At 54.7% G+C, this 13674-nt stretch overlaps 2 protein-coding genes across 2 annotated transcripts in view; one reads left to right on the forward strand and one right to left on the reverse strand.

Annotated features, from left to right (window-relative positions):
- Positions 1–102: 102 nt before the first annotated feature.
- FAM181A (family with sequence similarity 181, member A) lies at positions 103–1857 on the forward strand. The gene has a single exon (XM_010836220.1). It carries the CDS (start codon positions 561–563, stop codon positions 1440–1442), a length of 882 nt encoding a protein of 293 aa, XP_010834522.1. The 5' UTR covers positions 103–560; the 3' UTR covers positions 1443–1857.
- Positions 1858–6653: 4796 nt separating this feature from the next.
- The window catches only part of ASB2 (ankyrin repeat and SOCS box containing 2), a 49396-nt gene continuing 42375 nt past the window's right edge, over positions 6654–13674 (reverse strand). The window contains exons 9-11 of the mRNA XM_010836264.1: positions 13645–13674; positions 12317–12470; positions 6654–7340 (exon numbers count right to left, since the gene is read on the reverse strand). Of these exons, the coding sequence (XP_010834566.1) occupies positions 7204–7340; positions 12317–12470; positions 13645–13674 (321 nt within the window). The 3' untranslated portion in view covers positions 6654–7203. The remainder of the gene's footprint in view (positions 7341–12316; positions 12471–13644) is intronic.

Below are 13674 nucleotides of genomic sequence, written 5' to 3' on the forward strand. Positions count from 1 at the left end.
AGCAGGACTTGGGGGCGGGGGTGGGAGGAGGAGGGCACCGCCAGGCAACCAAGGGGCTTGGCCTTGCCTTAAAGTAGAGCGGCTGCCTAGGCTCAGAAAATGAAAACCTTGCTGGCAAGTCGTGCCCCGCGGGCAGCGTGGTGTGGGGGGAGACACACACATTGCTGGTGGGCTCTCACCCCAGCAGTGCCACTTGGTAGGGCCAAGTGGCCTTGGGCAAGTTGCCTGACCTGTCTCAGCCTCACCTGCATGTGCGGAGCCTGTTGAAGATGAAATGGGTTTCTTCCCGTTGCATCCCAGAGGCTCTGGGAGATGCTTAGCAGCCTGAATGGGTATCCCATGACCCAGGGATTCTGTCTAGGCCTGAGGGGGGCTGAGGTGGGGACCACTGCTGTCTGCAGCCATGTAGCCTTTGGGGAGGGTGGACTGTGGATGCTCGGAGAGACACCAACGGCTGTTGTGTCCCTCGCCAGGTTGGCTCTGTGCTCTTCCCTGGAGCTGCCAGCTGCCTGGAGAACCCAGCCTCTTCATGGAAAGCCCGGTGCAGCGGCGCTCTGGTGATGGCATCCGACAGTGACGTGAAGATGCTGCTAAACTTCGTGAACCTGGCGTCCAGCGACATCAAGGCGGCCCTGGACAAGTCCGCGCCCTGCCGCCGCTCGGTGGACCACCGCAAGTACCTGCAGAAGCAGCTCAAACGCTTCTCCCAGAAGTATTCCCGGCTCCCGCGGGGCCTCCCCGGCAGAGGGGCTGAGCCTCACCTGAAAAGGGGGCCCGAGGACCGGCCCGGGAGGCCGCTGCCCCTCGAATCTGGCCACGGTTCCAGCCCTGGCGGGGGTGGGGGCTGCAAGGAGAAGGCATTGGGGAACCTGGACCGGGAGGAAAGCCTCTCTAAGGAGCAGACCCTCCATGGGCCGGATCCAGGAGCTGCCAGGCCTGGCCAGGTGCCCATGAGGAAAAGACAGCTGCCTGCTTCCTTCTGGGAAGAGCCACGGCCCACCCACAGCTACCCCGTGGGGCTGGAGGGGGGACTGGGACCCCGGGAGGGACCTCCCTACGAGGGTAAGAAACACTGTAAAGGCTTGGAGCCCCTGGGGCCCGAGACCGCCCCGGTGCCCACCTCCCCCAGGGCACCAGCTGAAAAGGAGCCACTCAAGATGCCTGGGGTCTCCCTGGTGGGCCGCGTCAGTGCCTGGAGCTGCTGCCCCTTCCAGTACCATGGACAGCCCGTCTACCCAAGCCCTCCAGGTGCCCTGCCCCAGAGCCCAATGCCTAGCCTGGGCCTCTGGCGGAAAAGCGCAGCTTCCCCCGGCGAGCTGGCCCACTTCTGCAAGGATGCGGAGGGCCCGGGGCAGAAAGTGTACAGACCTGTGGTTCTGAAACCCATCCCCACCAAGCCGGCTGTGCCCCCACCCATCTTCAATGTCTTCGGCTACCTCTAGCCAGGTGGGGAGGGCCTTGGCTCCCTCTTCTGGCCTGCAGGGTATCGGGGACCCCCAGGAGCGAGCTCTTCTGGTGAGGAGTGGGCTGGGAGAGAACCATCCCTTTGCATTGGGGGGAGGAGGGCAGGGCAGGATGGCGCAGGGGCTTCTTCTCGGGCAGCAGTCCAGCCAGTCCGCACAGCCTCCGGAGGCCAGCCCCTCCGCAAGCAGGCCAGAGCCCGACAGATCACCTGTGTGCCCGTGCAGACCTCAGGTGGCCGGGGCCTTTGCCCTGGCCCTCCGGCCACCCCAGAAGCCAGCGTTACACCACCTGTTCACCTGCCACCCACTGTGTAAGCCAGTCTCAGTCTTGTTCTTCTTGTTCTTTGTAAATACTAAGAAGGTTAAGAGAATAAAGGCATTTCTTTTGCAGTTTTCACATTCTCGGGTTCATGAAGTTGATTAGTCCCCCGGCCTAGGAAATGCTGGCTATGCCCAGGTGGAGGGCTGCTTACAGAGGCTGGCAGGGGCGGGGGGTGGTGCCCGGAGTGGCCCAGAGGCCTCCGTGATGCCTGAAATGGGCCTGGGAGCCTGATAGCTCAACCTGAAGGAGGGTGGAGAGGATTCCTGGAAAGGAATGCTCTGGTTCCCAATCTCAGCAAATAGAGGCCAGGGGAGGCCTGGAGCCCCAGAGGGCCCAAACTGCTCTGGAGAATAGGAGCTGGTACTGGGGTGTATGTGTGGAGGGTGGGGGATGAATCTGTCCTCCTGGTTCTGCCGTGGGATGTAGGGCTGGACCCTTCCTCTCCAGGCCTCCCTGCCCCACCTGTGGGATGAGGGGTGAGATGAGAACAGGACCCTCGGTGGCACCTCCCACCCCATCACAGCCTCAGAGCAGAGGCTGGGCCAAGGCAGTCGTGTCCGACCCTGGTCAGAGGGGAATGTCAGGCCGAACAGGAACGGGGCCTCTTGTGGACAAAATAACTGGTTGTCTGACTGAGTTGTTTCAAAGTCATCACCATCACTGTCGTCACCGTCAACATCATCTCTAGCTAATTCAGATTCCTAGGTCTCCTGCCGCTGGCTCTCTTCCTGGACCCGATGCAGCCCTTGGCACACACTAGGCGCCCGTCAATGGAAAGATGAGGGCCTCTGCCAGCGACCATGCACACGGAGGGGCACTGCTCGTGGGCAGCGGCCCTCGGTTGGCCCCGACAGCACCCAAACCAGCCAAGCCACTGGAGGCCTCCACCATCCTGCAGTGGGTGGCGTGGCTCCATGGTTGAGAGTGTGGGGGCTGCCACAGAGGCTGAGCGTCTCATTTCCTCAAAGCACAGTTCTCACGACTGGGACGGGGGCAGGGGGCCAGCCTGGCGGGGGACTCCACACCCACATCGACAGCAGAATGTTGAACAGGTTACTCCCCATTCTGCGCCTCCGTTTCCTCCTCTGTAAAGTAGCTCATGCGTGCTGGGTCTCTCAGTCCTGTCCGACTCTGGAGCGGCTTACCGTTTCCTTCTCCAGGGCATCTTCCCAACCCAGGGGTTGAACTTGCACCTCTTATGTCTCCTGCGTTGGCAGGTGGGTTCTTTACCACTAGTACCACCTGGGAAGCCCCTCCGTAAAGGAGGGACCAGATCAAAGATAGCAATCAGATGCACCCACCGCTTCTGCATCCAACGTGAGCCTCATAACTGGTCACAGATGCTCCCCTTTCAGGTCCAGATATGGCCTCAGAATCCTTCCTAACACAGGACTCAGAATTAGTGATTGCTAAGGGCCTGCAGGTTCCCCCTGAAGTGAGGCATCCCCAGGGATGGGGCAGCTTGCTCGCTGGGAAAGTTGGTAGGTTTCTGGTGTTTTATGTCCGATGGTCTCAGAGGATGGCAAAGCCGGGGGGCCACGTGACACAGGCAGGGTTGTTTTGCATGATCATCTGGTTCATGAGGTAAGGAGCCTTCGGCCAGGACCCTCACCTCAGGCTGCTCCACTCTTAGACAGGGTCCCTGGAGGAGGCAGGTCCCCTCTTTCCCGACTTGCACGTCATTACAAAGGTCCCTGCAGGACCCATTGTGATAAGGTTCAGTCCTTCCACACGGTACGGCAGGGTGTCAAAAGCTCTAATCCTGGCCCTGCCACCTAGTAGCTGTGTGACCTTGGGCAAGTTACTTGACCTCTCTGTGCCAGAATTTCTTCATGTGAAAAATGTGATCGAAAATTAAAAAAAAGGAAAATAGAGCCGCCACGTGGGTAGCTGTGGGGATGGTGAGAGCACCAGGCAGTCTAGCGTGGCACAAAGGATTGAAAAGCTGCACCCACCCAAAGTCACCTAGTCATCTGACTAAGTCTCTAGGTCCTTCCACGCCAGTATTTCAATGTTTATAGACTGGGCGGCCCACAGGAATGGGTTCTAGGGCCATCGAATCAGCCGACTCCTTCAGAGAAGGAGCCCCGCTCTGGGAGGCATGTTTCCTTGGGGTGCTGCTCCAGCGCACGGAGCTTGGGCCCCCACAGCCCCTCTGGGGTTCAGCCTTTCCCAGGGGGTATACCTGGTGGTTCTTCTTCAGTCACACGCTGGGAGCCTTGTCTGGATGCAGAAACCTTTACCAAGGTGCCACCCAACAGAAGCACCCGACATCATAATTCCCCACGTGGAAGCAAGCTGGGGAAAAGACACACCTCGGAAATTCTCAGTATCAAAATAAACGGACAGCTGCCGCTGCAGAAGTAGCTGCTCCCCTAATCAAAACAGCACTGGGTCACATGTGCTTCTGCCCACGACATGGAGCCACTTTCAGGACTTGGACTGTTGGGTGAGGCTGTCTACACATCTCTGAGGCTGAAATCCTCCCAGGGGCTGGGTAAGCATGGGAGTGCGGGCTGCACAGTCCTCTTGACAGCAGATATGGTCAAAAAAGGAAACCCTGGCACAGTCTGAGCACCGACCAATCAGGATTGACTCCGGAAGCAGTGGGATGTTAACCCTTTAGCTGCTGGGTTATGCAGAGGTGGTTGGGGGACTGGGAGGGGAACCTGCAAAAGCCATGCCTGGGTGAGGCAGTGGAGAGGAAGGACCCCGACCAGTGGCTGTGACTGACTGGTATGGACGGATAACAATATTCTAAGAACCAAGGTGACTCCAGGGCCTCCCAGGCTAGAGATGGTGCCAATGCTGAATGCAGGCTTCCCTGGTGGCTCAGCTGGTAAAGAACCCACTAGCCAATGCAGGAGATGCAAGAGACTGCAGGTTTGATCCCTGGGTCGGGAAGATCCCCTGGAGAAGGAAATGGCAACCCACTCCAGTATTTTTGCCTGGAGAACTCCATGGACAGAGGAGCCTGACAGGCTATATAGTTCATGGGGTCGCAAAGACTTGGACGTGACTGAGCATGCATGCGTGTGCGTGCACAAACACACACACACACACACACAGTGCTGAATGCAGAGACTGAGCCCTCCCTCCCACCTCCTGCCATCTCCTCAAGCCTCACCTCCTCCAGGGGAGACCTCCCTGTGACCAGTGTCCCTATCCTGCCTGATATCCATGGTCCCTGTCTGTTAGGACCCCCTAGGACATAAGGTGACCCGAGAAGTGCTGGAGCCTGCCTGATGCCCAGCCCCATCCCAAACGCACCCAAGCATCTTTCTGTCCCATCCCATCCTAGACTGCCGCCATGCCCTCTGGCTCCTGGTCGGAGGAGGCATTATGCAGTCAGGATTTTCCCTACTATGCACCGAGCCCTCCTTGGCCACTTGCCCTGGACCCTAGGGTTGAACATCCCCAGTCTGGGAGGATGCAGGCTTCCTTCGGGATTTCTTCAGGATCTCTGCAGCAAGACAGCACGAGACTCTAGCCGAGCACTGCTGGGCTGGACCCCCTGGGATTTGCTGTGTGTACCCAGGCAAGTCCCTTCCCCTCTCTGGGCCTGTTTTCCCACCTGTACCAGGGAGGAGGGGGAAAGAAGCAGCCAGGTCCCCCAAACCCCTGGCTGGAAGGTGCTATTGGCAGACTCGGCCTCTTTAGGAAGGCACTGGGACTTACTGGTTCCATGGAAAGCCAAGATGTAAGAGCCAGAAAGGCCACCAAGGGCCACAAGGCTGGGAACCCAAGGCCCCAGAGGTGCAAGCCCAGGTGAAGCCAGGCCTGGGACCAGTGCTCTTGCAACCCTCCCGGCTGCTCATCGAGCAAAGGCCATAAATAACCTTTGATCTCCATTAAGAATCCCAGGGATGGTGGAGCCTGGTGGGCTGCCGTCTGTGGGGTTGCACAGAGTCGGACACGACTGAAGCAACTTAGCAGCCGCGGCAAGCCTCTCCGAGAGGAGGCCCGAGCAGGCTCTTCAGCAAGGTCACCTGCTCTGGTGTCACCTGAGTGGCTTTAATCATGTGGGGGAAGACAGTGCCTATGAGCTACTGTGCGTGCTCACTCAGTCACATCTGATTCTTTGCGACCCCATGGGCAGCAGCCCACCAGGCTCCTCTGTCCACGGGATTCTCCAGGCAAGAACACTAGAGTGGGTTTCCATTTCCTTCTCCAGAATGACTGACTGTGACTTCCATGGAAAAACAAACAGGGTTTTGTAAGAGAGACTCAGACCTCGAGAAAGTGCCCTAAGTGCCAATCCTCAGTGCTCTCACCTGTAACACCCACAGCAGGCTGGTGGCTCCTGCCCGGCTCCCCCCAAAGGCATGGGAGGATGGGAGGATGCTGCAGAGGGCACAGGGCTGGCTTCCTGCCTCTCTAGTGTGGGGCCTTTGCGAGGGCTGATGACAGCCTCCCTCCGGCACCTGCTCACAGGAGCCAGTATTTAGACGGCTTTCCCCTCGTATCTCAGCCTTTGTGGCCAAATGGGTGAGTTAAGACGTGAAGACAGTGGCAGGGAACGTGTGCATAAGACAAGGCCAGGTGTTAGGAGACTTGTAGGCTCTGAGACCTTGTTTGTGATGAAGCTCCGGTTTCTATGGCAACGGAACCAGGAGAGAGAAACCAACGTTGCCAGCTCCGATCACAGGGCAGCAAGCTGCCCCCTCTCCTCGGGCCATCGGGTCTCTTCTGGTGAATGAAGGACACATGCTCTGGGGTCTTTCAGAAGTCCAAACCAAAGTGACACGATCAGGGCTCCACGTGCCCTGTCCCAGCCCCCGGTACCACCCTCACTCCCACCAAGAGCGGGGCTGAGGACCTCAAGGCCCTGGAGGGTGCTGGTGAAAGAGACTTCACTGGGCAGGGCGTCATCTGTGCAACATTTATTGTACCTAAGGAAGCCCTCTGGGCCCAAAGTCTCCCACCCTGCTCCCCTGGGCCACAGCTTTGGGGAGAGAACTCAGAGTCAAGTGGAGAGTTTCACAGAGCACAGGGGGAGGGGCACGGGGCAGCTCGGCAGGAGGTGGCCCAGCAAAGACAGAATCACCCCGGAAAGAAAGCTCTCCAGCCATAGCCTGGAGGTGGGGTCAGGGCTTTGCTGCCGGCCCCCTTGCCTTCCCCCGACCACCCCAAGTTCTACCCTGGTCCTGCCTCCTGGCCCCAGGAATGGAGCTTTCTGCCATTCCCAATGGCAGAGCAGGTCTGGGATCTCCTCATCCAAGTGAAAGCCAACACGGTTCTTCTCCTGCTCGACACAGCTGTCCTCTGCTCTGGGCAAAGCTCTGGCCCAGAGATATCTGAGAGCCCAGCGGCTCCCAGCCGCATCTGTCCCTGGGTCCCCTGGATTTGGGGACACCGCTGTCCTGAGACTCAGTGAAACCGTCTGAGGAGCTGCTGCTCCTCCCCCGCGTGCTCTGGTTACTGGGTGTTCTCGTATTTCAGGTATCTGATCAGCCTGCCTGGAAGCGGCAACGTGTCCAGGAGTTTGATGCGGTATTTCCCAATGGCCTTTCGAACTCGCAGCCGGCAAAGATGAGCCAGGGGTCTTGGAGGTTCTGGGAAAAGGACAGAAAGAGAGATGCTGATTGGTCACCTGCACCCAGCAGAGGGTTTGCATCCCTGACCCCTGGCTTGTAGGAAGCTCCTGACCCATGTGGCTGGCTAAGAGAGGAGATGCCCTGACTCCCCCACGCTCATGGTCCCTGCCACTGCAAAGGTGTCATCCTTCACTCATCTGCGCAGCCCAAGGAAGGAGGAGGGCAGGTTTGTTGTTGTTTAGTTGCTAAGTCATGTTCAACTCTTTTGTGACCCCGTGGATGGTAGCCCACCAGGCTCCTCTGTCCATGGGATTTCCCAGGCGAGAATAATACTGGAGTGGGATGCCATTTCCTTCTCCAGGGGATCATCCTGACCCAGGGATGGCGCTCACATCTCCTGCATTGTCAGATGGACTCTTTACCACTGAGCCACCAGGGAAGCGCAAGGAGGGCAGGTGGCAAACCCATTTCACAGGTGAGGGCTTAGCAAGAATCATGCCTGGCACTGGAGCTTGTCCTGAGCTCCCTCCTCAACGTATCAGCCCAGACTCCACCCTTCCTCACAGCCTCAGCAAATACGACCTCCTAAGTGACCCCATGCATCCAGTTCAGCTCTAGGTTCTAGGAGGTGCAGAGAAGTCAGGATCAATGGGCAGGGACTGAGCAGGTCCCAGAATCCTACCAGGCCGCCTCTTCCAGGAGGCCCCCAGGGATACTTCATTAAATGGAGCTTTCTCAGCTAAGGGGTGGGGGGCGGAGACGGGGGGTAAGAACTGGTCCTGATGCATCTAGTAATGGGGTAATTAATTTCAGCTCCGGGAACAGGGTAGGCATTTGCTGAATCAAAGAATGCCATCTATTCATTCATTCAACACACACACGCTGACCCCTTCACTGCACTTGGCCCTGTGCTTGGACAGAGATGCAGGGGTATCCACTCAGGAGCTTTGGGGAAAGCCTTCCATACCAAATGGTGCATCTGAGAAAGGTCTCGATGGGTGGGTAGGAATTTGCCAGGTGAGGGACGGAGGCAGGGCAGTCTAAGCAGGGGAAGCGGCAGTGCCAAGCCAAAGAGACTGCCCAGGGGAGACAGGAATGCAGAGGGAACGTGGGGAGGGTGGAGAAGCTAGGGCACCACAGTGTAGCCTCTCCAGCCGCCCCATCAGGGCATTTCTGACGCTTCCACTGACCTCTGATCTCAGGACAGAGCCTGCCCTGGGAAGCGCAGCCCCTTTCTCAGCAGAGCAAAGGCTGAGCTTGTGGGAAGGCAAAAGGCTGCTGGCGGGCAGAGGATACAGGGCCTCCAAGGCTGGCATTCTGGCTGGCTTTGGAGTCTCTGATATCAACAACATAGCATTAAATGAAAGTCAGTCAGTCAGTTCAGTCACTCAGCTGCGTCCGTCTCTTTGTGACCCCATGGACTGCAGCATGCCAGGCTTCCCTGTCCCAGAGCTTGCTCAAACTCATGTCCATCGAGTCAGTGATGTCAGCCAACCATCTCATCCTCTGTTGAACCCTTCTCCTCCTGCCCTCAATCTTTCCCAGCATCAGGGTCTTTTACAATGAGTCAGTTCTTGGCATCAGGTGGCCAAAGTAGAGGAGTTTCAGCTTCAGCATCAGTTGTTCCAATGAACAGCCAGGACTGATCTCCTTTAGGATGAACTGGTTGGATCTCCTTGCAGTCCAAGGGACTCTCAAGAATCTTCTCCAACACCACAGTTCAAAAGCATCAATTCTTTGGCACTCAGATTTCTTTATAGTCCAAATCTCATATCCATACATGACTACTGGAAAAACCATAGCCTTGACTAAATGGACCTTTGTTGGCAAAGTAATATCTATGCCTTTTAATATCTTGTCCAGGCTGGTCATAGCTTTTCTTCCAAGGAGCAAATGTCTTTTAATTTCATGGCTACAGTTACCACTTGCAGTGATTTTAGAGCCCAATAAAATAGTCTCTCACTGTTTCCACTGTTTCTCCATCTATTTGCCATGAAGTGATGGGACCGGATGCCATGATCTTAGTTTTCTGAATGTTGAGCTTTAAGCCAACTTTTTCACTCTCCTCTTTCACTTTCATCAAGAGGCTTTTTAGTTCTTCTTCACTTTCTGCCATAAGGGTGGTGTCATCTGCATATCTGAAGTTATTGATATTTCTCCCGGCAATCTTGATTCCAGCTTTTGCTTCTTCCAGCCTGGCATTTCGCATGATATAATCTGCATATAAGTTAAATAGACAGGGTGACAATATACAGCCTTGACGTACTCTTTTCCCTATTTGGAACCAGTCTGTTGTTCCACGTCCAGTTCTAACTGTTGCTTCTTGACCTCCATACAGATTTCTCAGGAGGCAGTTCAGGTCTCCTGGTATTCCCATCTCTTGAAGGATTTTCCACAGTTTGTTGTGATCTACATAGTCAAAGGCTTTGGCATAGTCAATAAAGCAGAAGTAGATGTTTTTCTGGAACGCTCTTGCTTTTTTGATGATCCAACAGATGTTGGCAATTTGATCTCTGGTTCCTCTGCCTTTTCTAAATCCAGCTTGAACATCTGGAAGTTCACTGTTTACATACTGTTGAAGCCTGACTTGGAGAATTTTGAGCTTTACTTTGCTAGTGTGTGAGATGAGTGCAATTGTGTGTTAGTTTGAACATTCTTTAACATTGTCTTTCTTTGGGATTGGAATGAAATCTGACCTTTTCCAGTCCTGTGGCCACTGCTGAGTTTTCCAAATTTGCCAGCATATTGAGTGTAGTACTTTCATAGCATCATCTTTAGAATTTGAAATAGCTCAACTGGAATTCCATCACCTCTGCTAGCTTTGGTCATAGTGATGCTTCCTAAGGCCACTTGGCTTTACATTCCAGGATGTCTGGCTCTAGGTGAGTGATCACACAGTTGTGGTTATCTGGGTTGTGAAGATCTTTTTAGTACAGTTCTTCTGTGTATTCTTGTCACCTCTTAATATCTTCTGTTTCCGTTAGGGCCTTTTTTGTCCTTTATTGTCCTTTTCTGTCCTTTATTGAGCCCATCTTTGCATGAAATGTTCCCTTGGTATCTCTAATTTTCTTGAAGAGATATCTGGTCTTTCCCATTCTATTGTTTTCCTCTATTTCTTCGTATTGATCACTGAGGAAGGCTTTCTTATCTCTCCATGCTATTCTTTGGAACTCTGCATTCAGATGGATATATCTTTCCTTTTCTCCTTTGCCTTTAGCTTGTCTTCTTTTCTCAGCTACTTGTAAGGCCTCCTCAAACAACCATTTTGCCTTTCCGCATTTCTTTTTCTTGGGGGTGGATGGTCTTGATCACTGCCTCCTGTACAATCTCATGAACATCCATCCATAGTTCTTCAGGCACTCTGTTTATCAGACCTAATCCCTTGAATCTATTTGTCACTTCTACTGTATAATCGTAAGAGATTTGATTTAGGTCATACCTAAATGGTCTAGTGGTGTTCCCTACTTCGGAGTCTCTGATATCAACAACACAGCATTAAACGAAAAGAACTATTTGTTCTTCTTGTTAATAAATGTTTATAGCACAATAAAAGGTTCTGCAATTTTTTCTCCCGGGGACAGTTTAGCTGTTAATTACCCTTCCCAGGCAGGGCAGGTCCAGGAGAAAGTGAGGGGTGGGATTCTCAGCAAGAACCGCTCTACTCTCTAGTGGCCTCTAGTGGCCAGTTCCAGTGACAGCAACCATTTATGAATTCAATGAATGTTTTATTGAGAATTTTGAGCTCCCAGCCAATAAGCAAGTCAATACCCACCTCCTTCCTGTGTCACCCCGGCATGGGTCTCTCTCTCCACGCCCCCTCCATCGCCTTCCCAGTAACTTTATCAAGGGCCTCAATTCAAGTGCTCCCAGGCATTTGTGCAAATGGAAAATCCTACCAGAAAGTTTAGACTTAAAGGGGCCCAGGGATCAAAGAGAAACTCAGCAAGACTGGGCACTGGGCTGCGGGACACCTGGACAGGTAACGAGGCAGCATTCTCACCTGGGGACAACAGCAGCAGCAGTGGGATAAAAATAACTTCCTGTGAGTCAGCCTCTGTGCTGTGTGATCGACACACAGCTGGAGAGGTGCCCTTCAGACCCAGAGGAAGTCCTGGGGCAGTTGGTTCTCTTGGGGACAGGCATGTCCTCAGTATCAGCTGAAGCACCCAGTGCAACTGCCCCTGACGCCTCACCTGCCCAGGTGAGCGCCACAATTCCTGAGAGGGATTTCTGGCCTGACAGCCAGGCTGCCTCAACTACGCTGCACACAGCTATTGGAACATGGCCAAAGCCCACCTCACTGCGCCAGGCACATCTCACCTGCAAACACCCCAGGCTGGCAGAGCTGGAGGAGCCAGACATTGAGCACGTCCAGCTTGCTCTGTTTGGACAGGGGCCCTGAGGTCCAGAGGGGCATCCTGCCCACGATCACCCAGCAAGCCCCTGGTTCCAGAGCTCTGGGGGCCTGCCTCCTAGACCAGTGCTGCTCTGGGGCTGCCCTGGGAGCATGTTGAAATGTACACGTTTAGGCCCCGCCCCAGACCTGCCACGTTAGACTCTGCATTTTAAATAAGATGCTCGGGTGCTTCATGTGCATTTTACAGTTTGAGATGCCAAGCCCATCACTTCCTCCTCCACCCACCACACGGCTTCCCAGTGGCCCACAAACCCGGACAACTTACTCTAAAGGTCCTGACACCTCTCAGGGAGCTGGGGTTTTTGTTTAACACACTCTTTAGTGGATCAAATCTGGATTTGAATCCCCGCTCTGCCACTAACTAGTGATGAGACATTTGCCCAAGTGACAATCTCTGTGAGGGTCGGTCTCCTCATTTACAAAACAAAGGATCACGGAGACACTGGATGTGACACACAGCTCAGAGCCTGGCATGAGAAGGTGCTCATCAAATGTCAGGAGCAGTCACAGGCCCCGAGTCCTGGGCCCAAGTCAGGCAGGGGCGTCTGCCAGCAGCAGCAGCAGTGACAGCCCGTACCTGCTTTCTCCTTAATGACAGCCCAGTCCTCGAAGCTGTCAATATGCTCCTTCAGCCGCGAGCAGAGCTGCACGTTGCCCACGTAGTCCAAGAGGACATCGATGATGGGCCCTGCCCAGCGGCTCACTTCTGGGGCAGACAGGAACTCGCAGAACTGAAAGAGAACACACACCAGCGCTGAGATGCCCAGGATCAAGAGCACTTTCTCAGCAAGTCCATCCTACAGGCGGGAACCCACAGCCAGTGAGGGCAGGGGACATGTCCGAGCACAGACACCATGCATGCCCAGGGTAGAATCCAGCTCTCCAGATCCACACCTCTCTCTCATCAACACACCTCTGATGCCAAAAGTGGGAGGTGGGCAGCTTGGGCCCCCTAAGCCTCAACTTCCTTGTCTAGAAAATGGATATATGGCACTCACTTGAAGGGTTTTTTTTATGAGAATTAAGGCAATATAAACATAAACTTTGTTGCACATAGAAGATGGCCCATAGTGATGCCATTAGCCATTGTTAATATCTCTAAGAGAAGAGTGTTTCTAACTTCCTTTTTAAAGATTTATCTTTTCCCCTATGGTGGGTTTTTGTCGCTGCACACAGGCTTTCTCTAGTTGCAGCAAGCGGGGGCTACTCTTCATTGCAGTCTGCAGGCTTCTCACTGTGTTGGCTTCTCTTGTTGCACAGGCTTCCATAGTTGCGACTCACAGGCTTAGTTGCTCCGTGGTATGTGAGATCTTCTGGGACCGGGGATGGAACCAGTGTCCCTTGCAGTGTAAGGTGGATTCTTAACCATTGGACCACTAGAGAAGCGCCTCTAACTTCCTGTTCATTGGACTTTGACTTATTAAGTCACACCATGGGCAGGTCTTGCCTCTGGGGTCACTGACTTTCTGCAGCTCACCTGCTCTTCTAGTAGGCCTGTTCTCACCTCTACCCGGATCTTGGTCCATCACCATGATATTCCAGGTGTAGGTTTGCTGGGGGTGGTGAACCCCTCAGTTTTGCAGGGTTCCCCACCAATCGCCTGCCGAACTGTTCCCTCCCCTAATACAGGGGACCGAAATGCTCCTGTGAACCGCTAAGTCCTGCTGCCTCTAAAGCATGTTAACCATTGAGTTTCCACTGCCTCCAATGGGTGCTAAACGCCAGCTGACACGCCCTCCAAAGTGCACTAACCGTTAGCCCACACTGCCTCCAAATCCTGTTCACCACCGTCTCCAGCTGCCTCCCAAGTGCAGTCCACCCTGCCGAGGGTCCGCCCTGCTTCCAGTCCCCCCAGCCTCGGGAGCCCGCTGGTCCTGGCCGCAGTCCCCGCGGCGCGCCCCCTACCTGGACCGCGCTGGGCGCCTTGTCCGAGGC

Source organism: Bison bison, unplaced genomic scaffold (assembly GCF_000754665.1).
Source record: "Bison bison bison isolate TAMUID 2011002044 unplaced genomic scaffold, Bison_UMD1.0 scf7180017864061, whole genome shotgun sequence".
NCBI lineage: Eukaryota > Metazoa > Chordata > Mammalia > Artiodactyla > Bovidae > Bison > Bison bison.